Source organism: Haliotis rufescens, unplaced genomic scaffold, assembly GCF_023055435.1.
Source record: "Haliotis rufescens isolate VD_foot unplaced genomic scaffold, xgHalRufe1.0.p SCAF_6, whole genome shotgun sequence".
NCBI classification, from domain to species: domain Eukaryota; kingdom Metazoa; phylum Mollusca; class Gastropoda; order Lepetellida; family Haliotidae; genus Haliotis; species Haliotis rufescens.
The window spans coordinates 8,471,363-8,497,186 of record NW_025964334.1 but is presented as its reverse complement, the minus strand read 5'-3'; the positions used below and the strand labels follow the sequence as shown (position 1 = coordinate 8,497,186).

Genomic DNA, 25,824 nt, shown 5'->3' with positions numbered 1-25,824 from the left:
ATGGATAACAACTTCTTTATTACACTGTAACCATGCCGATTCAGTATAGATTCTTATTCCATTCTATCAAGACTGACAAAAGAGTGAGTGAGTAAGGTTTTACGCCGCTTTTAGCAATATTCCAGCAATATCGCGGCGGGGGACACCACAAATGGGCTTCACACATTGTACCCATGTCGGGAATCGAACCCGGGTCTTCGGCTTGACGAGCGAACGCTTTAACCACTAGGCTACCCCACCGACCTGACTGATAAAAGAACATGGTACAGAATTAAACATGGTAGGTAACAACATTTATCATAAGTAAGGATAAGAATTTATGGATGAACAACTTCTTTAATACAATTAAGAGCGACGTTTCGGTGTAGGTTCTAACACCGTTATCACTTGCTTCTTATCCTTCCTTCTAACTGCCTATCAATGAGGTTAAAACATTTATCATACATGATAGTGAGTGATTGAGTGAGTGAGTATGGTTTTACGCCGCTTTTAGCAATATAGACACCCATCTCGTGTTAATCCCCCTCACGTATGACAATTGGTGTTACTGTTAATCCTTTACCTACCATGTTTAATTCTGTAGGATGTTCATTATTCAGTCTTGGTTGGGAATAAGAATCTATACCCAAACGGCACAATCAAAGTATAACAAAGAAGTTGTTATCCATATCCATAATTATTTGTTTTGTCTTCTTTATATTTTCTTTCATCGCAGAAGTTGTTATCAATATTTGTCTGGGTCTACTTTGTCCTCCATCAACCTCTAAGAAATGCCTCCCAAACAATAAAAGTGAGTGAGTATGGTTTAACGCCGCTTTTAGCAATATTCCAGCAATATTCCAGCAATATCACGGCGGGGGACACCAGAAATGGGCTTCACACATTGTACCCATGTCGGGAATCGAACCCGGGTCTTCAGCGTGACAAGCGAACGCTTTAACCACTAGGCTACCCAACCACCCCCCAACACAATAAAAACAGACCTGTGGTTAGTGAATAAAGTGAGATTGGCATGGAGATTTTACAAATATTTTATGATACGTAGCCAACTGAAGATGTAGATGCTGTAAATCCTACACTGTACATTGGCAGAGTTTTCTGAAGGACGATCCTTACCCCCCAGTAATGACATCCAGAAACACTGATGTAAGCGATGAACAGCTGCAGGGCTCCTCAGCTACATATTAATCAGTATATATATATCACTGGTTCATGTATCTGATATCACGGTTGTATCACTGATACTATATATGAGTACCACATTGGGTAGGGTACAAAATTATAGAGACTTACAAAAAGGTGATATTTCACGACAGGATCGACCCAATTGTTCTTTTTGTTAAAACATGTTTCACCAACAACAGTACATATAGCAAAAGAAAAATAATGGTCAAGTCTCCCTAAAGTTCAATTCAATAAATTAGAACAGAACTTGAAATTTGAATTCGGGATATTCTTTGAAAAAACTGCTTATAAGGGAGACATTTTAAAACTTTAAAAAATAAAATAAAAGTCACGAAGACAACGAGCACACATCCAAGGCAGGCATGAACTTTCCAGTTAACATAGGATTTGTGAAGTTTACAAAAATTAATGGCTCATCTGTAGGAAAAAGAAGAAAATTGCCTGTCCTTAAAAGGCTTATATTGTAAAAAACTTCAAATCAGGTGTTCTTGGCATATAAAATACCACTACATGGTAAAAAGAACCCATCTTGAAATGATTACAATTGGAGTAATTATTGCATATATGGAAACCTGAATTTGTCGTAAACAGACCCTAGAAAGAATTCCCCAAATGACAGTCAAATGTTCAGCTGTCGACAGAAAGAAACAAATTAAATCTCTGTACATCGTCACATCATTATTTACATTGACCGGAAACATACAACACAATCAGTAGGTCTGCATAGTTCAACATGATATGAGGACTGTGAAACTGACACAACATGTGTATTATGACGTGGGAAATGTACAGTATATATGCTAAGTATCCCCGGATGCTATGGCAACTAATCTCTCTTGGCACTGGACATCTAGAAGATGCAACTCGAATGCTAACTTGGACTACAGATTTCTTAAAAGACATTCATTTAGGAAAAGGGCAAAAACAATAAAACTGATCAAAACAACCTTTGCCCTACTACTGTTGTAAGTCTATGTTAAGGTATGGGAGTTACGATCATCTTAGCGCTAAGATCGCTTTGTACAACATCACCCAGGGCCTATGTGCACAATGTGATCGCAGCGCTTTAACAATAAAACGTCCATATTTTAACACAGACTGACTCCAGCAAGCAACCTTAGCACTGTGACAGTTTTCTCTCCTATTCCTTGACACAGGCTTAGGATAATCTGAGTGCTGTGAGTGAGTGATTTGGGTATAATGCCGCTTTTAACAGTATTCAAGTTATATCACAGTGTGTCAGCTTAATTTGGGAGGAAAGGCCGAAGTGATGCAGGTCTCAGACGTTTACCACTTCGGTTCTGACAAACCTAGAAACATAATCGGGGCGAACTGGGATTCAAACCCACAATCAAAGGTTTCTGGCATGCCCAAGGGACGCAACTCTGCACAGCGAATTGCGGCGCTTTAGACAACTAGGCTACCTGTGCCCCCAGTCAGTGCTAAGAACAGGCCTTGGCCCATTCCACACAGTGATCTTATGGCTATGTCTTTTCAATTCACATTCGTTAACACAGACATGTAATCATCTAAGCACTAAGATTACTTTGCAGAACCCAGGGAAATGAGTCTAATGAAGAAAATAATATCATAATAGCAAAGTCTACAATTGCCTGAAGAAAGTAATTTTATAAAGGCAACCCATTTGTCCAACGAAAGATAAATTTAAAAATCCTAACCAAAATAACAATGAAGTAATCTCTCTCTTAATATTCCACTATTCAACATTGGACCTGCATCTTCTCTGCTAGGACTACTAGTTACATGAGGGTTTAGTGTAGTCTGTATCATGACAACCCTTGTGAATCAGTGTATCCGTCTTGTTAATGTATCATGACAACCCTTGTGAATCAGTGTATCCGTCTTGTTAATGTATCATCACAACCCTTGTGAATCAGTGTATCCGTCTTGTTAATGTATCATGACAACCCTTGTGAATCAGTGTATCCGTCTTGTTAATGTATCATCACAACCCTTGTGAATCAGTGTATCCGTCTTGTTAATGTATCATCACAACCCTTGTGAATCAGTGTATCCGTCTTGTTAATGCATCATGACAACCCTTGTGAATCAGTGTATCCGTCTTGTTAATGCATCACGACAACCCTTGTGAATCAGTGTATCCGTCTTGTTAATGCATCATGACAACCCTTGTGAATCAGTGTATCCGTCTTGTTAATGTATCATCACAACCCTTGTGAATCAGTGTATCCGTCTTGTTAATGTATCATCACAACCCTTGTGAATCAGTGTATCCGTCTTGTTAATGCATCATGACAACCCTTGTGAATCAGTGTATCCGTCTTGTTAATGCATCATGACAACCCTTGTGAATCAGTGTATCCGTCTTGTTAATGCATCATGACAACCCTTGTGAATCAGTGTATCCGTCTTGTTAATGTATCATCACAACCCTTGTGAATCAGTGTATCCGTCTTGTTAATGCATCATGACAACCCTTGTGAATCAGTGTATCCGTCTTGTTAATGCATCACGACAACCCTTGTGAATCAGTGTATCCGTCTTGTTAATGCATCACGACAACCCTTGTGAATCAGTGTATCCGTCTTGTTAATGCATCACGACAACCCTTGTGAATCAGTGTATCCGTCTTGTTAATGCATCACGACAACCCTTGTGAATCAGTGTATCCGTCTTGTTAATGCATCACGACAACCCTTGTGAATCAGTGTATCCGTCTTGTTAATGCATCACGACACAATAGCCATGGACACACCTCTACACACCATGCTAACAGAACTAGGAATATACACGTCTATGCTCTGCTACACTGCTTTGTACTTCTGACATTACTACTCTTTCACTAACACTGTATGGAGATTTGTGTTGGCATACTCTGCTACACTGCTGGTACATGTGACACTGTCTGGCTTACACTATCATCATGACAACACTGTATGGAGATTTGTGTTGGTATTCTCTGCTACACTGCTGGTACATCTGACACTGTCTGGCTTACACTATCATCATGACAACACTGTATGGAGATTGGTGTTGGTATACTCTGCTATACTGCTGGTACATGTGACACTGTCTGGCTTACACTATCATCATGACAACACTGTATGGAGATTTGTGTTGGTATACTCTGCTACACTGCTGGTACATCTGACACTGTCTGGCTTACACTATCATCATGACAACACTGTATGGAGATTTGTGTTGGTATACTCTGCTACACTGCTGGTACATCTGACACTGTCTGGCTTACACTATCATCATGACAACACTGTATGGAGATTGGTGTTGGCATACTCTGCTACACTGCTGGTACATGTGACACTGTCTGGCTTACGCTATCTACATGGAGATTCTCGATTATTCCAATAGTGTATACAGATGTAAGAGCATGTGATGTTCACAGTACTGATGTTAAGTAACATCAGGTAAATATGTAAACATCAGTACTTTCAATGCTTGTGATCTTAACAGTAACATATTAGTACTATATTCGCTGTATTGAGCGCCCTGCTCCTAAAGGTGCCTTATACTTCTAAACTAATCTCTAAGTATTCTTACAAGTGCCACTGTGTAAGACCATGTAGGAATATGACAATCCATTAGTGTCTTGTGTATATTACACATTTTTCTTATAAAAAAAGCAGTGTAGAAGAGGAATAATTGCCGAGTAACCTTTCATAAAAAAATCATAAAAAAAAGTTTGTTCCCACACAATTTTGTCAATGTTTAAGCGTCTGCGGCACTTATTACGGCAGATTAGGTAATTATTTTAACTGAGCACTAATGATGTCACCCTTGTACTGATGATGTACACACAGTACTAAATATGTAAACACAGAAGTAATGTACAATACACAGTTCTAATGATGCTAAGCACAGTTCTAATGATGTTAAGCACAGTACTAATGATGCTAAGCACAGTACTAATGATGCTAAGCACAGTAATGATGCTAAGCACAGTACTAATGATCCTAAGCTCAGTACTAATGATCCTAAGCACAGTATTAATGTTCCTAAGCACAGTACTAATGGTCCTAAGCACAGTACTAATGATGCTAAGCACAGTACTAATGATGCTAAGCACAGTATTAATGATCCTAAGCACAGTACTAATGGTCCTAAGGACAGTACTAATGATGCTAAGCACAGTACTAATGATCCTAAGCACAGTACTAATGATCCTAAGCACAGTACTAATGATGCTAAGCACAGTACTAATGGTCCTAAGGACAGTACTAATGATGCTAAGCACAGTACTAATGATCCTAAGCACAGTACTAATGATGCTAAGCACAGTACTAATGATGCTAAGCACAGTACTAATGATCCTAAGCGCAGTACTAATGATGCTAAGCACAGTACTAATGATGTTAAGCACAGTACTAATGATGTTAAGTACACAAATGCATGTTGGGAACATCAGATGAACCTTGGTTTACTTTATGTCCTATGTACACATGTACCAATCTCATTGCAACCAGAATTATGCTGAACGTGCAAATATGAGTCACACGGAACACCCTCCATACCACATCCTCGAGGTAGGGCTGTGGCGATGCACTTCGCCGCGATATGATACATCCCTCAACAGTAGCAAAACACAACACAATGCATGAAAACGTGACACAGAAAACAGTTCCATCATCAAGGAATGAATAGCAGCCCAATAAAAACATTTAGTCGGTTTGAGTCCATTAATAAACCAGTGACTTAAGACTTTACACGCCACCATGATGTATACTTGTTTCAAATCCTCTGAAACCTATATATATTGCAGCACAGAGTACTGCAAAGCACCGACAATTCGGGGAATCGCTACACCACACTTGTGTCATTATCAATCTTATTAGAATCTCATTTCTCGCTACTGCTAAACAGAAATATGAGGACATCCCATTACAGGTCACATCAGAACTACCTTTCGCGAACTTTGACTGACCAATGGAATAACTGACAAGAAGTCGATATTAGCCAATCAGAAGGCAGGTTTCTCTTGCTTTACTGCACTGGTTTCAAACTGGCGACTACGCTTCGAAACCTATTTTGACAAATTCTCATTTAAAAACGTGAAAACTGAAGGTTGCATGATTAGAAAACACATTACGACTGTCACTTTTCTGATCCTCTGATTAGTCGGATGAAAGGTCGTTCTGATGTAACCTGTAATGGGATGTCCTCAGATCTTTGTTTAGCAGTAACAAGAACTCTGATTTTAATGAGATTGTGTCATAATCTTCCAGCTAGCTCACTAAAATCAGATATTTGACACCGATATGATACCTCTCTTTGAGAAGATCTGACAACACCTCCATAGGTCATGGCAGGGGAATTTTCTAATGAGCCGATCAGCATGTAGGCTTCTAAATTAAGTAAGCAAAGCATTCAGAACAGCATGAACTTAGACTGACTGGCTCAAGAACCTGCACAACCTTTATTTAGACTGGCAGGTCAAAGTTCATCCAGGGATGACTTGATGTGACCTTCTACGGAGGTGAGGTAAGGTGAGGTGAAGAGGGGTTTATTGTCGCATCAAGATTATTACACTTATACAGCAACATGCATGTGTGTGCATCTCCTTGTACTAGTCCGGACTAATACCAGCTTCATTGTGATTGCCTGAGAAAACATGCCTCCGTTTAACATGGATACCCAACCCAAACACATTAACCTGACTCCCTTTATTTGGAACGCCAGGCAGGGAAACAACATGTACCATCTTTTAATGTGTTTTGGTATGACGCAGCCAGGGGATCGAACCACAAAGCGTCTACCAAATTCTCTGTCCACTACACCACACAGGCGATCTGATGGTGGGAGGTATCGTATCGAAGTGAAAGATCAGATTTGAATGAGATTGGGTGTTCCACGGGCACCGGTCCCTGCGATGTGCAGCAGAAAACAAGCCCTGTCAATGTATTCCAGGAAAGGTGTGTATGTATACAGGTGCTACAGATACAATGCATATGTATATATGTACAAGATTATCACAATCGGGCACCTTTACACTTTCATACAATATCAGTCCGACATAACACAAGTTACATTTTCATATAGAAGTTCATTTGTACAATACATACATCTTAAAGCAGTATATGCACTTGATTGTGTCAAGCAGATACATTCATACTTATATCATTCTGAATATTCATATTTCTTCATAGAACAGTTAAACCTTGATAGTCCGGAACCTGTTAATCTGCAACCCAACGGTTACTGCAGGGAGTGGGTAACGTGTACAAAGTGACATTACTCAGCAACCCGCTTCATCAAACCAGAAATCTGATTATCTGGACAGAAGGAACATTATTGTCTGGATTTACAAGGTTTCACTGTACAAGTACAAGCAACACCTTACACATAGTTATAACTACCACAGGCTGTCTATGAAGAATTTTAGACTGACGTTCCTCTCTGACACAGGCTGATCTGTTACTATGGCAAGCACACCTGGGCTAGTCTGAATACAAACGCAGGTTCTAGAAAGATAACCATCTCTCCTACCAAACACCGGGGAAAGACACAGCCACTGGTCCAGGAGTCCGAGACCAGTAACAATCTAGATGGACTAGTCTATTTTACATAACCACTGATACGAAATCTGCTGCAGACCAGCTGGATATAACCAATGGCCTCTACCCCTGCAGACTAGGACAACCTACAATATGGTCATGGCGCTTTCTATTCTTTGGTAATATCAAACATTTACCTGAGTTCCGTATCATTCAAGTACAATCAGTCAGTCATGGTGAGTGAGTGAGTGAATAGTGTTCTAGCCATTGTTATCCATGTTAGAGGTCCGCACTCCAGTCTCAGAGGCGCCGAGCCCAAACTGGGGACATATGGAATATATGGCATAGCATCTGAATTCGTAATTTTCCAAAAATAATATAATCATTATTAACATGATTGACATTATCAATACGAGCATTAACATGACATTATTAAATGACCACACATTTGGATAAAAAGCAATCACTTTTTTCACTGCATTTTACAACCACACAGTTGCTTGTTAATTGGTTGTATATGGGACAATGCAATTAGCAGGTCAATAACTAGTCTAAAATTGTAATATGTAATATATACTCTCAATCATATGGCAGAACAGGGTTCTAATATAACAATGCCACCAAACTTATAATGGTGCAGTCTATAAACAAATACAAACCAGATAAAATAGTTAGCAAGTGTGTGAGTTAAGTCAGGATAAGAATTTATGGATGAACAACTTCTTTATTACAATTAAGAGCGACGTTTCGGTCTAGGTTCTAACACTTGCTTGATAACGGTGTTAGAACCTACACCGAAACGTTGTTCTTAATTGTAATAAAGAAGTTGTGCATCCATAAATTCTTATCCTTACTTAGTACTCCAACTTCTAAATGCCTATCAAAGAAGGAGTGTGTGAGTTGGTTTAACCCTGCTTTGAAGAACTTTTTACTCAGATATACCCTGGTGTAACAGCAGTGTACATGGTGTAAGGGGAGCCTACACGACCAGATCATAGACATTTACCTAGTTGGTTGAACCCCAAGCACAAGTATGGTGCTGACAAACCTAGAAATATTACAGAGTGAATTTTGTATTGGATCTCATGATCACATGACAATAGCACACCTAAGGGAGGCAACTCTGATTAGCAAATTCTGGGGCCCCAGACAACTGGGACACAACATAAAAAAAATAAACATAAATGTTGTCTAAGTCTCTAAACACTACTTTGAGCACTTACAAGTTATGAAGAAATGATATGCTATTCAGGTAGGGAAAAAAGCAATTTAGGCATCCATTTGCAAAGATGGCTGAAAACGAAGACAAAAGACTCAAAGTTTTAAAAACAAAGTCACAATGACACACCTTTGAAAATCTTGATAAATTACAACCAACCATTCCAACAGCTCTGACAGGAAACTATCAATAATAAATAATTGAATAAAAATATTCTTCAAATATCTTCATGATATGCAAAACAAGGACCTGGCAGGGAGAATAAATCCTGATTCAATATGTTTGACAAAAACACGGCACAGTTATGAAAGTGGAATATTCTTGGGTATAGAAAGACACTATGATGAAATCAAGGGGGTGGAGACATCACAGATTTTCTTGCACCAAGTCAGCTTTGTGATTCGTACAGTGACGTGACGATGTAAGTACTACACTGTGCCCGATGACTGCTCCGTCTGTAGGACCGAGTTGTACACCCAACTGTCACCGCTTCGATGGAAGAACTGGAACAAAGTCAGGGTAGAAATAAGCAATCTGTCACAGGAGTCAGGGAGCATGGGTTTATGCAGCTTTAAGCAATAGTCCAGCAATATCACGGTTTAGACATCTGAAATGGGCTGCCCACATTGTACCCTTGTGGGGAATTGATCCCGGACCTCAGGAGCTTAGTTTAATGCATCATCCCGAGGCAAGAGAGTTAACTGACTTTAAAAGTCCAGTTTCCACCCTTGCCGAACTTGGCTGGAATTCCGGGGCTCGATCGTAGCGCCACCAGTGGTTATTACGAGTTATGTCCTCCTATGGACCAATCCGATTCCATCACTTGTATTTGTTTCAAACAAAATGGCGGCGCCCAGTCAAGACGATCTGATCGATAATCAAGATCTATGTTGTGATGAAATGGGTCTTACATCGCGCAGTGCATCAAATCACGCGAGCACCTTTATTAAAAACATGAAAATGTTTGGAAAATATCTGTTAACAATGAGTTGGCGGTGCACTTGCTTTGCAAATCCTGCAATCGACCGCAATCTGCACGACAGTTTACGACCTGGATTTCGATTTCGTTGCGCAATTTTGATTGGACTATGCATAGACTCGTTAGACCAGCCAAATTCTAACTCCATAATACCAGCCTAGTTCGGCATTGGTGGAAACTGGACTTTTATAGTCAGTTAACTCACTTGCCTCGGGAAGATGAGTTTAATGCCACATTGAACAGTATTTCATGGAGTACTGGGATTTGTATTCAGTATTCAGTATTCAGCTCTTTCAATAGGATTTGAAGTATTCGGCCCTTACAAGCTCAGAGTAGTGGGATTCAATGTTAAATAGATTTTTAAAAATAAAAATAAACACATTTACCTTTGATGGGAACTGTGTGTTTGTGTCTTTTCGATGCCTCTCTCCTTCTCTCTGTCGATCTTCAAGCTGAAAAAGTAGCAGCTGATAATAATAACTTAAACCTTACACTATATTTAAAGACGTGTTTGCATTTTGTGTTTTTGAGACGGGTTGAGATACAAAATAATTCATATTGTTTGTTTGTTGCTACATGATCAGTAATGATGGCAAATTGTCAATAATCCACCTTAAGTAGACAAACCAGTGACTAAAATTATGAGCAAAATCTGAGAGCCTGGTCACTCGATCCCCTAAGTGGCCTCATACAACAAATATACATTACTGGGTGCAAATTCAAGTCCAGATTCACCATCGCTTTGAGATAATTTTGTTTTCCATAAAGAAATAGGATGACTACAGACTGGAGTGTTTTTATACAACACACAGGCAGGTCCATACTACCACACATGGAGGCCATTGCAGCCACACAATCCACACTTCAAACTTACAACATGACCACACACAACACACATACAGGTCCATACTATCACACATGGAGGCCATTGTAGCCACACAATCCATGCTTCAAACATACAACATGACCACACAGTACACACAGACAGGTCCATACTACCACACATGGAGGCCATTGTAGCCACACAATCCACGCTTCAAACATACAACATGACCACACACAACACACATACAGGTCCACACTAACACACATGGAGGCCATTATACCCACAATCCACACTTACAACATACAACATAACCACACACAACACACATAAAGGTCCATACTATCACACATGGAGGCCATTGCAACCACACAATCCACACTTCCAACATACAACATGACCACACAGAACACACAGACAGGTCCATACTACCACACATGGAGGCCATTGCAACCACACAATCCACGCTTCAAACATACAACATGACTACATAAAACACACATACAGGTCCACACTAACACACATGGAGGCCATTATACCCACAATCCACACTTACAACATACAACATAACCACACACAACACACATAAAGGTCCATACTATCACACATGGAGGCCATTGCAACCACACAATCCACACTTCCAACATACAACATGACCACACACAACACACATACAGGTCCATACTACCACACATGGAGGCCATTGCAACCACACAATCCACGCTTCCAACATACAACATGACCACATAAAACACACATACAGGTCCACACTAACACACATGGAGGCCATTGTAGCCACACAATCCGAACTTACAAGTTACAACATGACCACACAGAACACACAGACAGGTCCATACTACCACACATGGAGGCCATTGTAGCCACACAATCCACACTTACAACTTACAACATGACCACATAGAACACACATACAGGTCCATACTACCACACATGGAGGCCATTGCAACCACACAATCCACACTTACAACTTACAACATGACCACACAGAACACACATACAGGTCCATACTACCACACATGGAGGCCATTGTAGCCACACAATCCACGCTTCAAACATACAACATGACCGCACAGAACACACATACAGGTCCATACTACCACATATGGAGGCCATTGTAGCCACACAATCCATGCTTCAAACATACAATATGACCACACAGTACACACAAACAGGTCCATACTACCACACATGGAGGCCATTGTAGCCACACAATCTACACTTCAAACATACATGACCACACAGTACACACAGACAGGTCCATACTACCACACATGGAGGCCATTGTAGCCACACAATCCACGCTTCAAACATACAACATTACCACACAGTACACACAGGCAGGTCCATACTACCACACATGGAGGCCATTGTAGCCAAACAATCCACACTTCATTTGAGGAGTTGAGGGCCAGCTCTGCCCCAACACCATCACAGAAGTACTTTGATATCCTACGACCCATTATCACGCCTTATACTTACAAATCGTTTATGTTCTGTTGCTGTGCTGACGTCTCCTATCCTCAGAGCATTCGTCACATGCTGCCATAATCTCCGAGACTCATATTCGCCCTGAGAAGCCAACGGTCGCACCCTCTTTCTCCAGATCTTCAACTGTTGAACATCCACTGACTTCGACTCCCCCTGGAACAAACAGAAGATAACTATTTTATAAATAATTGAGACCAGTGATTGATATCATGAGCATCGATCCATGTAGTTGGGAACAATGTCACACAATCTGTTGTATCCACACCCATTCCTGAAATGTTTATTTGTTTGTTTGTTGTTTAATGCCTCACTCAGCAATATTCTAGCTGTATGACGGCGGTCTGTAAATAATCTAGTCTGGACCAAACAATCCAGTGATTGACATCATGAGCATCGATCCACGCAATTTGGATACGATGACATGCATCCAGGAAGTCAGTGAGCCTGACCACCCAATCCCGTTAGTCGCCTCTAACGACAAGCATGGGTTACTGAAGACCTATTCTACCAGATCTTCACGTGTTCGTTCCTGAAATTAACGGGGTAGGGCACAGGGTAAATGTTTGGACTTTGGACTTTCCTCCCACATCAAATTTACATGCTGTTGTATTACCGAAATACTGGTCAAAGTTGAGACAATTAGACATAAGAAGTGATTTAAATGGACTCCTGAGTGAGTGAGTGAGTATGGTTTTACACCGCTTTTAGCAATATTGCAGCAATATCACGGCAAGCAACACCAGAAATGGGCTTCACACATTGTATCCATGATGGGAAACGAACCCGGGGCTTCGGTGTGACAAGCAAAAGGTTTAACCACTAGGCTACCCCACCACCCAGTGTGGAAACTTGAGACACTTACATTCAGATGCGAGAAGTCCAAGTTGGAGTTCCACTCCCCCTGCGCTTTCCAGGAGACGTTCCCCGTGTTGTTGTTCCTCATCTCAGCCGACACCCGATGCAGCTTGCCCCCGTAGAAAGGCTGGTAGACAAAACATGTCACACAAATTAATCAGGGATTGTTTTTCCATTTCATTTATTTTTTCAAAATACTGTGTGTCCACTAACAGGCATCGGATATTCTCGGGGCTCTGACAGGTAACAAAATTAGAACTTTAGTACCTGTGTCTCAAAACCTGACCCGGACTTGAGTCCCTTTTTCTCAAAACCTGATCCAGACTTGAGTCCCTTTTTCTCAAAACCTGATCAAGACTTGAGTCCCTTTTTCTCAAAACCTGATCCAGACTTGAGTCCCTTTTTCTCAAAACCTGATCAAGACTTGAGTCCCTTTTTCTCAAAACCTGACCCAGACTTGACTTGCGATGTTACGTGATCACCTGATGAAGTTTTTTGAGATGGGGAAAAACATTGTGTCAGTGTAAAACTTGAGACTTAAGATTTGCATTCCATATTTGAGTACCCAAGTCTCAGAACCTGACCGAGACTTGAGTACCCGAGTCTCAGAACCTGATCCGGACTTGAGTAACCAAGTCTCAGAACCTGACCCAGACTTGAGTACCCAAGTCTCAGAACCTGACCCAGACTTGAGTTCCCATGTCTTACTTACAAGTTCATCATGGCCCTAAGCCACAGAACCAACATTTCAAATGTTATTCTTAGCACATCTAAGTCACTGTGAGCCCACACACTGAACTGTTTCTTGTCCATGGTGTCGTTGTACAAAACAACCTTAGCGCTACGACTGTCGTAAATCTATGTTAAGGTATGGGAGTTACGATCACCTTAGCACTAAGATCGCTTTGTAAAACGGCACCCTGTTCTGTAAGACAAATGTAACAGGCCTCAACACGGATCGGCTGATTACAAAGTTTACCTGACGCAAACTCCTAAGGAGTGATGGCCAGACCTTTAGAGTGAGTGAGTTGAGTTTAACGCCGCTTTTAACAGTATTCCAGTTATATTGCGGCGTGTCAGATTAATGTCGGAGGAAAGCCCGAAGCGATGCAGGTCTCAGACGTTTACCACTTCAGTGAAACCCACGAGCACAGGTATGGTGCTGACAAACCTAGAAACATAATCAGGGCGAACCGGGATTCGAACCCACAATCATAGGTTTCTGGCATGCCCAAGGGACGCAACTCTGCACAGCAAACTGCGGCGCCTTAGACGACTGGGTCACCCGTGCCCCCCCAGACCTTTAGACAGCCCTTTAATTAATGATAATGAACTTGGTAGGACCCTCACCTTTGTGTGGAAGACGACGGAAGCAGTGAGACCAGTCTTCTCACAGTTGATGTTGATTTTGTCCCCAAGCTCCACCCAGGGGACGGTGAGGATGGAGCGGGCGTAGGCGCTGGGGAGGGTGAAGGTGTATTCCTCTCCGTGACTCAGCAGTTGGAGGTGCACTGGAGCACACACAGCAAATCAGTTTAATGTGAGAGGAAAGTCGTAGACATTTAACACTTTGAGTTCAGGGCAAGGTATCTCATCTTTGGGGAACAAACTGGCCATACACCAGTCAGCAGTACTCCAACTACATCATAATACACCCATGAAGATCGGGTTAGAATAAATCTTCAGCAACCCATGCTTGTCATAAAGGTGAATATGCTTTTCGTGAGACGTGACTAATGGGATCGGGTGCTTAGGTTCGCTGACTTGGTTGATGCATGTCATCGTATCCCAATTACATGGATCGCTGCACAGGATGAAAATCACTGGATTGTCTGGTCCAGACTTGATTATTTACAGACCGCCATCATATAGCTGGAATACTGATGGGTGTGGCGTTAAACAACAAACAAACATCATAATAATGTGTGTGTGTTTGTTGTTTAACATTGCACTCAGCAATATTCCAGCTATATGACAGCGTCCTGTAAATAATTGAGTCCAGTGATACTAATACATTGAGCAACGATCCAACCCACATACGACAAGCATAGCTTGCTCGGGACTTATTCTAACCTGGAACACCCATGGGTTTGACTGTTTGACCGACTGGTGAACCTACCTTTGCCGACCATGACAACGCCGATCGACATTCCCATAAACTTGGACTTGGTCCAGATGGAGGCGTTCATGCACATTTGTTTCTCAGGGCACTCAAAGTAGAAGGCAGATACTGAAAACACAGCAATGGAAGCACAAATGAAACTTTACAGAAATTTAAGTTATTAATTTACTTAATTCAAATTTCCTAAAATTATCAATTTAAAAAAATTTAAACCGTCTTTGGGCGACTTTGTTGGCACGCAGAGTGAGTGAACACCAACAATAACTACCTATATTCAATCTGACCAAGTCTGGACCAACCAAAGAAGCCATAATATGGGCAATGATCCACATCATTGAAGTATGAGTTGGGTTTAACGCCGCTTTTCACAGTATTCCAGTTATATCATGGCGTGTCAGCTTAATGTGGGAGGAAAGCCTGAAGTGATGCAGGTCTCAGACGTTTACCACTTCGGTGAAACCCACGAGCACGGGTATGGTGCTGACAAACCTAGAAACATAATTGGAGCGAACCAGGTTCGAACCCACAATCATAGGTTTCTGGCATGCCCAAGGGACACAACTCTGCACAGCAAATCGCGGCGCCTGAGACGACTGGGCTACCCGTGCCCCCCGTCATTGAAGTAAGGTAACATCCAATCAATCAAGGTACCAAGCATCAACACCTGATCCATCAATTTACTTCTTGCAACCCCAGGGACCTATCGCTCCCAAGAAACTAGGAATCATGTATACATGGCATGTAATATTGTTGTGTGTGATTTTCTCGTTAAACAAGAACATTCACATCAGCAGTTACAATACTGGACATGTCGCAAAATGGTAATTAAATCGATTGGCTTTTGACCATGCCTTATCTTTGACCAAAACGCCATTTCTTTAACATGTTTGATGGTGAGGGGTTTAACGGCATGTCCCAGATTATTGCACTTAGATAGTGAGTGAGTGAGTGAGTTTGATTTTACGCCGTTTTAGCAATATTCCAGCAATATCACGGCGGGGGACACCAGAAATGGGCTTCACAGATTGTACCCATGTCGGGAATCGAACCCGGGTTTTCAGCTTGACGAGTGAACGCTTTAACCACCAGGCTACACTTAGATAGTGACAAGCATGCTTGTGCGAGGGGAGAGATGCTTGATGCTTGTACTAGTCCTGACTAATGCCGATTTTATAGTGCTTGCCCACTGAGATATCTTGACCCAGTTTCACATGAATACCCCACTCAGACACTCTGAGCTGACCAGTCCTTGTTTTAGTCCCTTAATGTGAAGCGCCAGGCAGGATAACAACAAACACCACCTTTTAATGTCTTTTGGTATGACGCGGCCCGGATCGAACCCTGAACCTTCCGCTCTCCAGGCGGACGCTCTACCTCTTTCACATGCTTCACATGTTTGATGATTTGACTTTCAGTTGATGATCATTGGCAGCATTGATTCATATCGGCAAATGAAGACTCAAACTGTTTCAAAGCACAACAGATGCACAACAATGAACACAACCTACCAGGAGACATCATACGCCAAGCAAACATATTCTTTCGGCTTTATTCTTACCAGGTGGATGATGGGAAACTTGTTCAGCACAGTAGACTAGTTGTGTCGCAGATGATGTTGTCTTGGTGTCACTAACGTCCATGTCTGAAACGCTGTCATTGTCACCAGCTATCACAGTGTTGGGTATCCTCCACGAACAGTGAAACGTCTCCCCAATAATCGGGTTGTATGGCTTCTTCGCCACTGAACCCTGAAACAGAACCCCATTGAAATCTCTTTGTCATTACTTGGTAAAGAATCTAGCAATAACATTCACCGATTTCACAATGAGTTAACATTTTAAGTCTTATCAGCAATATTTCAGTCATATTGTGATGGGACAAAGTAATGCATGTATATTTTGCAAAGCCCAGTCATCAAAGGATGGTAACATAACTTGTGACATCACAGATTTGTATTTAAAACTAGTTTAAAGAGAACACTATGAACAGACTCGGGGCCATGGGGACTTATGGTACCATTGCTTTCTCTTTGTTTGTTGTTTAACGCCGCACTCAGCAATATTCCAGCTATATGACGACGATCTGTAAATAATCGAGTCAGCAAGCCTGATCACCCGATCCCATTAGTCGCCTCTTACGACAAGCATAGTCACCTTTTACGGCAAGCATGGGTTGCTGAAGACCTGTTGTACTCCGGATCTTCAACTAGAGGGCTGTGCTCACTGACCAGTAGGTGACGTGATGTGTATGTGAGATGGTTCCCCAGTTACGCGTACAAACGACTACCGGAGAGGCAGGTCACTCATCCTATCCATGGATCCTGTCCATGGTGCATGTAGCACAAAAATGTGTCTACAAGTGTTATTTATTAAAATAATAAAACAAAATTAAGTAGTTATTAAGAGTTATACCCTTTATCAAATGATAAACGAAAACGTGAAGAAAAAAAAATTACAAAGTCAAATTTGGACAAAAATGAGCAAAATTTGAACCAAATTAGCCAGGGGGGTCATCAAAATTCTCATAAATACGTATTTTATAGAAGCATAATTTTATCTTTTTCAGTGTAGAGTTATGAAATAAATGCACATTTTTGCTATTTCGTGGAACGTGTCTACTTCCTTCAAAACTGTGCATTGCCATCTCGTGTAAGGGTGACTAAAAGACATGTTTCTAAGGGGAGGTAACCAATGCTTGACTGCTGACAATAACACAAGACAAACATCACATCAGAGTGGGCAGGCGAGCGAGATTTAATGCCACAGCATACTGCTTACATCCTAGCGTGTCAGTTTGATGTGGGATGGAAGCCTGAAGTGATGCAGGTCTTAGATGTTTACCACTTTGGTGAAACCCCTTCCTAGTGACCCAACCCCACACAACTCCATGCCCCTTACAAATTACGATTATTATTAAATTTTCCTTCGATTTTCCAGAACAAAAAAAGATACCAAATGGAGGTGAGGTGAAAAGGGGTTTAAAGTATAAAGGGATGTAGAAAAAAAATGAGAAATCTTCAACCATACAGCTAGAATACTATCTAATTAAGACTAAACTTAGTCTGTACACCACCTATATCTAACACTACAAAATCAGACTAAATATTACATGGAGAATCACACCTCTGGAGAGTCTCTTGATATCAAATATATCATCAAGTTGATAAAAGTTTAAAACTCAGAGGTTAGTTTATCCTCGGAGAGATCGCTTTATTTCCTCCGACAAGCGATATCTCCTCCCTGAAGCGATATCTCCTGTGGACATCAGTTTTGGATGATAAACTAATGTTTGCAAGGAACAATGAAACTAATGACTAAAAAACAGGTCAAAATGAGAGTGTGCTCAACTGGGTAAATGAACGAATGTCTCACTTTGAACATGATGAAAACACTTTCTGACCCTGAGTGACTCTTTCCCAAGGCAACCTCCTACTTTGGGAGGACACCACTTTCAGCATGCCACCATGCCAAATAGCCTGTCACAAACTAGTTACATTTCTAAAAGCTAATTCCTTGTAAATTCCATGGATGGTCACAACAAATAATGGTCACAGCTTCAGTAAGGGGTTTGATTGTTTGTTGTTTAACACCTCACTCAGAAATTTGACGGTCTGTAAATAATCGAGTCTCGACCAGACAATCTAGAGTTTGACATTATGAGCATCGATCTACGCAATTGGAATATGATGACATGCATCAACCAAGTCAGCGTTAGTCCCCTCTTACAACAAGCATAGTCGCCTCTTATGGCAAGCATAGTCGCCTCTTATGGCAAGCATAGTCACCTCTTATGGCAAGCATAGTCGCCTCTTATGGCAAGCATAGTCACCTCTTATGGCAAGCATAGTCGCCTCTTATGGCAAGCATAGTCGCCTTTTATGGCAAGCATAGTCGCCTCTTATGGCAAGCATAGTCCACTCTTATGGCAAACATAGTCGCCTTTTATGGGAAGCATAGTCGCCTCTTATGGCAAGCATAGTCGCCTCTTATGGCAAGCATAGTCGCCTCTTATGGCAAGCATAGTCGCCTCTTACAAGCATAGTCGCCTCTTATGGCAAGCATAGTCGCCTCTTACGGCAAGCATAGTCGCCTCTTACAAGCATAGTCGCCTCTTATGGCAAGCATAGTCACCTTTTAGAGCAAGCATAGTCACCTCTTATGGCAAGCATAGTCGCCTCTTACAAGCATAGTCGCCTCTTACAAGCATAGTCGCCTCTTATGGCAAGCATAGTCGCCTCTTAAGGCAAGCAAAGTCGCCTCTTATGGCAAACATAGTCACCTCTTATGGCAAGCATAGTCGCCTCTTATGGCAAGCAAGGGATGCTGTCATTGCTGAAGACCAATTCTCTACCTGGATCTTCACGGGTTCTTCAGTAAGGGAGCTCAATAAGAAAGATCTCTCCACACATAATCAAACCATCGCATCCTCATCTTACACTTCATCCTGTTGTAATAGGAATCTAATCTTGTACAGTGTATGTATGTTCTTGCTTAACGTATTCCAGCTACCGTATTCGACGTAATAAGCGCCCAGCTCTTATATTTGTGACACCTCTAAGTACTTGAACTTGGACAAGACAATCCTGTGACTGATATTATGACCACCGATCCCCGACATCGGGCACATTGACATGCCATAAACTAAGTCACCGAAAATCCCTGTCTTTTTTTACACAAAAATAGTGTTCTTCCTAAAAAAAGAAACAATTCACTAAAAACTACAAACGATGCAGAATAATAATATCCGACAACAGAAAAATCTTAGAGCCAATCAAATAATAACATGGACTATAAAAAGGATTTGAAAAAATCACCGCCATGTTCACATTGTTCAACTGAAATTAAAACAATTGTTTAATAACTACAGGGCTGAACAGGCTTAACATGGATGGCATGAAGTCAACACTGAAATATCCTCAACTAACAGACTGGTCATTTAATACAGGGGACAGGGAGAGGTTAAGCTGCCCCCAGATATTAAATAAATGACCAGTCCCTAACCATGACACATTGTCAATACTCACGTGTTTGTATACACACTACTGTCTACCATTGCCTGTGAACATACCTCTGATATGTGGTGATAGTTAGTGAGTGAGTATGTTTTTACGCTGCTTTTCGCAATATTCCAGCAATATCACGGTGGGGGGCACCAGAAATGGGCTTCACACATTGTCCCCATGTCGGGAATCAAACCCAGGTCTTCAGCGTGACGAGCGAATGCTTTACCACTAGGCTACCCGACCGCCCCATATGTGGTGTTATAGTGATGTATGTCTAACTGTCTAATTTCAGTCAGCCAATTGAATGAATAACCATTGGAGGCCAATGAGCCCTGCTCCGTTGCCTGATATTGCCTGATGTCGCATGAAAAATACTGTTAATATAATCGGTGCTTATCGGTTCCCCCTGCTGGTTTCCGTCTACGGGAACCAGATCATGGCTAGGTACATTGGCTACAAAGAGCAATGACACCAGAAAGCAGCCCAATCCATTTACAGGCAGAACGTAATGTATACAGACAGAGTATTGACATCAGCCAGGACTCGGATCACACTTCAACCTGACCACATACCCAGCAACCATCTGCATCCTTTTATTTTTAAACTATAATCCTCTGAAACATGTTATTCATACTAGAATGGCATTAAGTAAGGATAAGAATTTATGGATGAACAACTTCTTTATTACAATGAAGACCGACGTTTGGGTGTAGGTTCTAACACCGTTATCAAGCAAGTGATAACGGTGTTAGAACCTACACCGAAACGTCGCTCTTCATTGTAATAAAGAAGTTGTTCATCCATACATTCTTATCTTTACTTAGTACTCCAACTTCTAAATGCCTATCAAAGAAGTTAGAATGGCATTACTTGTAAAGGCCTGTGTATGATTTGCAGTGCCAAAACCACAAGCCTGAACATATCTCATGGCATCATTTTCAGCAGATTTTAGCTGGACCTATCAAGTAACTAGAATTTTCTTAATGCCCAACAGCTTACCAAAGTGCAGAGCAATGACTGCCATAATGTGGTATTTGTGATCCAAATAGAGCTCCCATGCAGTGGAACCTAGTTCACTGAACAGTCAATACATAATCCAATCTCATTCAAATCAGGCCTTAGTTCTCGCTACCGATAAACTGAGATCTGAAGACATCCCATTAGGGGTCACGTCAGAACGACCTTTCATCCGACCCATCAGCGCGTCGCCTACCAGATTATGAAAGTGACTGTCGGAATGTGATTTTTAATCATGCAACCTCGAAAACTTTAACACAGGGTGTTCCGAACGATAGTTACGGGTTTAACGACTGAATCCATACAATCTATAACATCTATTAGCCATTCCAGAATGTTCTTTTGTTCAGGTTTCAAATTCATAATCAAGAATTTGTCAAAATATGTTTCGAAGAGTAGTCGCCAATTTGAAATTAGAGCCATAAAAAGCACAAGAAAGCTGCCTTCTGATTGGTCAAAGTTCGCGCAAGGTCGGTCTGACCTGTAATGAGATGTCCTTAGATCTTTGTTTAGCGGTAGCGAGAACTAAGATCTGATTTTAATGAGATTGGTACAGAATCATTCAAAATGTTTTACTTTCTCCTTTGAAACATGTAAATTGTTCTATTTCAGACAATACCACCAATTCAACAGTCTGAGGAAAGTGTAACGAAATGGCGCCACGTGAAGTACGGCTCACCTGTCTGCCGGCATGGAAGGAAGTCAGGTACCACTCGAGAACCGCCAGCATCCGGTCCTCGGGTTCTTCTAAGTCGGGGATTCTGTGGAACAGTATCTTCATTACAGACAAAGTTAAGGAAGAGAGGTGAAACAGGGTTTGACATCACGTTCAAGATTATTAGACACCGCATGTAATGTGTTATAGTGTGGGGCAGGACCAATTCCTGAAGGAGTCCACTTGTCCAATGTGGTCACCCATTCATCCTCTGTCCTGATGTAGTCAGCCATCTTACAATCATATCAACAGCGTTAGAAACTAACAGTTTTCGTCCACTAGTCCTTATAACAACATATGGCAAAACCCTTAAAAAGGGCACATTTCTACTCGTCCTTATGATACCTTTACCATTGGGCAGTTTGGCAAGGACTATATATACTAGTGCCAATTTCTAGTGCTGTATCAACACAGTGATTACGCCTCATTCTGACAAAACCAGTGGTCAATAGTGTGAGCATTATTTCTGGTTACCAGGGGCAACCACCAACCAGAGTTGAAGGCACATTCCCTGGTAGTCAATGATTCAATGAGTGAGTGTTGTTTTATGCCATACAGCAATATTCCAGGCATATCAGCAAATCAAACTAATGGTTGAAAGAGCAGCAATATATACACAGGACATGACGACACACAATCAGCCAGATCACCCCTAGCGACCACACGATCCCCATTTAAATTTGCACCGAGGAATGGGTTCCCGGGCACCTATTCGGCAATGCAATTCCCTGAGTAATCCCCCAAACAAGCACTTCATTAAAAGCCATTGTGACCAGTCAATCCTTATTTTGGAGTGAGTGAGTGAGTGAGTTGGGTTTAACGCCGCTTTTAACAGTATTTCAGTTTTATCATGGCGTGTCAGCTTAATGTGGGAGGAAAGCCCGAAGTGATGCAGGTCTCAGACGTTTACCACTTTGGCGAAATCCAGGAGCACGGGTATGGTGCTGACAAACATAGAAACATAATCGGGGCGAACCCACAATCATAGGTTTCTGGCGTGCCCAAGGGACGCAACTCTGCACAGCGAATCACGGCGCCTTAGACGACTGGGCCACCCGTGCCCCCTTACGAGTGAGTGAGTGAATTTGAACAGTATATCAGGGATATCACAGCATGTCAGTTTACTGCGGGAGGAAAGCCCACAGTGATGCAGGTCTCAGACATTTACCAATTTGAGCTCAGGTATGGTGCTGATAAAAACTATAAAAAAACTCTTGAACCCATGATCATACATCCTGCCATGCCCAAGGGGCACAACTCTGCACAACAAATTGTGGCATTTCAGACAACTACATATTCCTATTTTCATGCATTCACAAAACTTCCTTGGTAGCAATGGCAACTAGAACACAGTAAGATAAGATGTGTACACTTACTTGAGGAATATGTCTGGATGGGCCATACAGTCAGCAAACATTTCTAGTAAGGACCTTTTTTCTAATATAAATGTCGGTAAAACAACCTGAAAATAAACAGAGGGATTTCTTAACGAAAAGGACAAGCATGACAACAGCTCTAAGACTCAAGTGTAAACAAAAAAATTTGAACATGTCATTAATAACCAATCTTCAAACCTTAAAATTTGTCATTTCCAGGTGCCAAAGATGCCCGTATCTCATCCATTTGAAACAAAATCATGATACAATCAGAACTGGTGGTTTGTTTATCATCACACAGATCAATATTATATGATGGCCTGAAAATAATCCAGTCTAAACCAGATTGATGATGATGACATGCAGTGAACCAATTCACGCCAGACCACCCAATCAACCAATGTTTGTGCAGTAGTCTCTTTGTAAATACATGTATAAGGGTTTCAGCATTGTTATAGAATAATTGTGAGGTTAAGAAATAATTGTGTTTGCACAGGAATACCAGTTGCATTCCAATTAAGGGGAGATAATTCTGAAGATGTTCTTTCAGTTTGTGTTCAAACAAGCACAGGGTTCTGTATCTTGTGCATGATAGTGTTATTAGTATTTCTGAGATCAAGATAAATATCTTCAGGTCAAGTTTGATAAATTTGATATCAAGTTTGATGAAACATTTTGAGTATTTGTATGCATTTTATCATGTAAAGGGAGATAACTCATCAATAATTATTGTCAGTTGTCAGGCATGATAGCCATTTATTGGTGCAGTTTTATGGAAATATAACAACTGTAGTTAATCAATAACTTCAGAGTATTATGTGTCATAGAAATTATCATTGATGAGTGTATTCATAATTTCATTAATGTGGAAAGTAAGTCTGTTTCAATGTGTATGAAGGTTATCCACTGTATGTAAGAAATATCTTACAGTTAATAATGTCAGAATAGTTTTCAGACAGTTACCATGGTTACCTGAAAGTTTGTATTGGAAACAGCTCATGTTGATAACAATTCTCTACAGTATTCCTAAGTTGAAATTGTTCATCTTGGTTGATATTTCCAGGAAATAAGTTGTCCATTCCAGTTGTGAATTATTATTTAGATGGTCTTGCTAGTTCTGATAGGTACTAGCAACACGATGATGTATTGAGTACTGTATCATGTGATCACGAGAAGTATTGTGTGTTAAAGAATCCCATATGTTAAAGTCTAAAGTAACACATAAGTTAACATGATTGAAGCATACCAGTCATTGATCAGGTCAGATGGAAGTCCTGTTCTACTGTTTGTACGTGAGGTGAAATGGGTTTAATGTTGCGTCCAAGATTATTGCACTTATATAGCGACATGCATGTATGTGTGTGTGTTTGTGTGGCTGCTTGTACTAGTCTGGACTGATGCTGATTTATAGTGCTAGCCAACTGAGATACCATGCCGCAGTTTAACATGAATACCCCACTCAGACACAGTATACTGCCTCCGAGCCGACCAGTCCTTGTTTTAGCCCCTAATGCCGAGCCCCAGACAGGGTAACAACAAGTACCATCTTTTAACGTCTTTTGGTATGACGCGGCCATGAATCGAACCCCAGACCTTCCGCTCTCCGGGCTGACGCTCTACCACTAGACCACGGAGGCGGTCTCTACTGTTTGTAGAAACCGTTGGGGTAAGGCATTTGATTGTTTAACGCATGCGCAGACATACTATATTAAAGCAGGAATGTGAAAATATTTGTTCATCTTATCTGTTGGAATCGTTTGCTTCAGTTTCAGGGGATTTCAGCAGTTGGAAAGGGGGGGGGGGGGGGATCTTGGGGGGGGATCTTGGGGGCAGCCAGAGCAGGGGCACTTGATGGCATCAAACCTGTTACATTAGGACCTATACCGAAATGTTGCCTTTACAGTTAATAAAGAGGTTATTATCCATAAATCGTCTCTACTTTGTAAGACACTACACATTTTCAACAAGTGTCATGTGTTATGTGTGTAGTGTCTTGTGTCTCGCTCTGTTTAGTGTCTGGTGTCTTGTGTCTAGCCTGTCTAGTGGCTAGAGTCTTGTGACTGGTATCCAGAGTCCACCCACCTTAGTTAAGTCCATGCCCAGCTTCAGCTGAGACAAGAGATGTAAAATTATGCTTTTATGTTCTTCTACTCCGCCCAGCTCGGAGTCCTTGTACTCCGCCTCGTCCTCCACCTCGTCGTCGTGGTTCACCGGACCTGGCGCAGTCACCATACATTGTGTACAACACAGTCATTTTGAAAACAAACTTAAATGGCCAGTTCCAAATGTAACTACTAACGGTAAGAAAATGAAGCCGAATGATTTTAGGAAGCTGACATCTGATTGGCTCAAGAACCTGCACATCCTTCATTTAGATTAGATGGTCAAACTTTTCCGATTTTCACGCAACATATTGAATAGGAGTAAAAGATTAGATTTTAATGAGACTGTTACAAAAATAGTAATCATGTCTTTAAATTTGAGGCAAAAGAATATGCCACCTCCATTCATTAATAGGTACCCTGTACCCT

The 25,824-nt window shown here is 41.3% G+C and overlaps 1 protein-coding gene across 2 annotated transcripts in view; it reads right to left on the bottom strand.

Moving 5' to 3' along the window:
* Positions 1–2,484: 2,484 nt before the first annotated feature.
* The window catches only part of LOC124143949 (oxysterol-binding protein-related protein 11-like), a 47,575-nt gene continuing 24,235 nt past the window's right edge, over positions 2,485–25,824 (bottom strand). For both annotated transcript variants that reach the window (XM_046513110.2, XM_046513111.2), the window contains 10 exons: positions 25,376–25,509; positions 23,294–23,379; positions 21,882–21,963; positions 16,742–16,931; positions 15,181–15,291; positions 14,412–14,572; positions 13,069–13,188; positions 12,198–12,359; positions 10,261–10,326; positions 2,485–9,398 (listed from right to left, as the gene is read on the bottom strand). In XM_046513110.2, the coding sequence (XP_046369066.1) occupies positions 9,324–9,398; positions 10,261–10,326; positions 12,198–12,359; positions 13,069–13,188; positions 14,412–14,572; positions 15,181–15,291; positions 16,742–16,931; positions 21,882–21,963; positions 23,294–23,379; positions 25,376–25,509 (1,187 nt within the window). In that variant the 3' untranslated portion in view covers positions 2,485–9,323. The remainder of the gene's footprint in view (positions 9,399–10,260; positions 10,327–12,197; positions 12,360–13,068; positions 13,189–14,411; positions 14,573–15,180; positions 15,292–16,741; positions 16,932–21,881; positions 21,964–23,293; positions 23,380–25,375; positions 25,510–25,824) is intronic.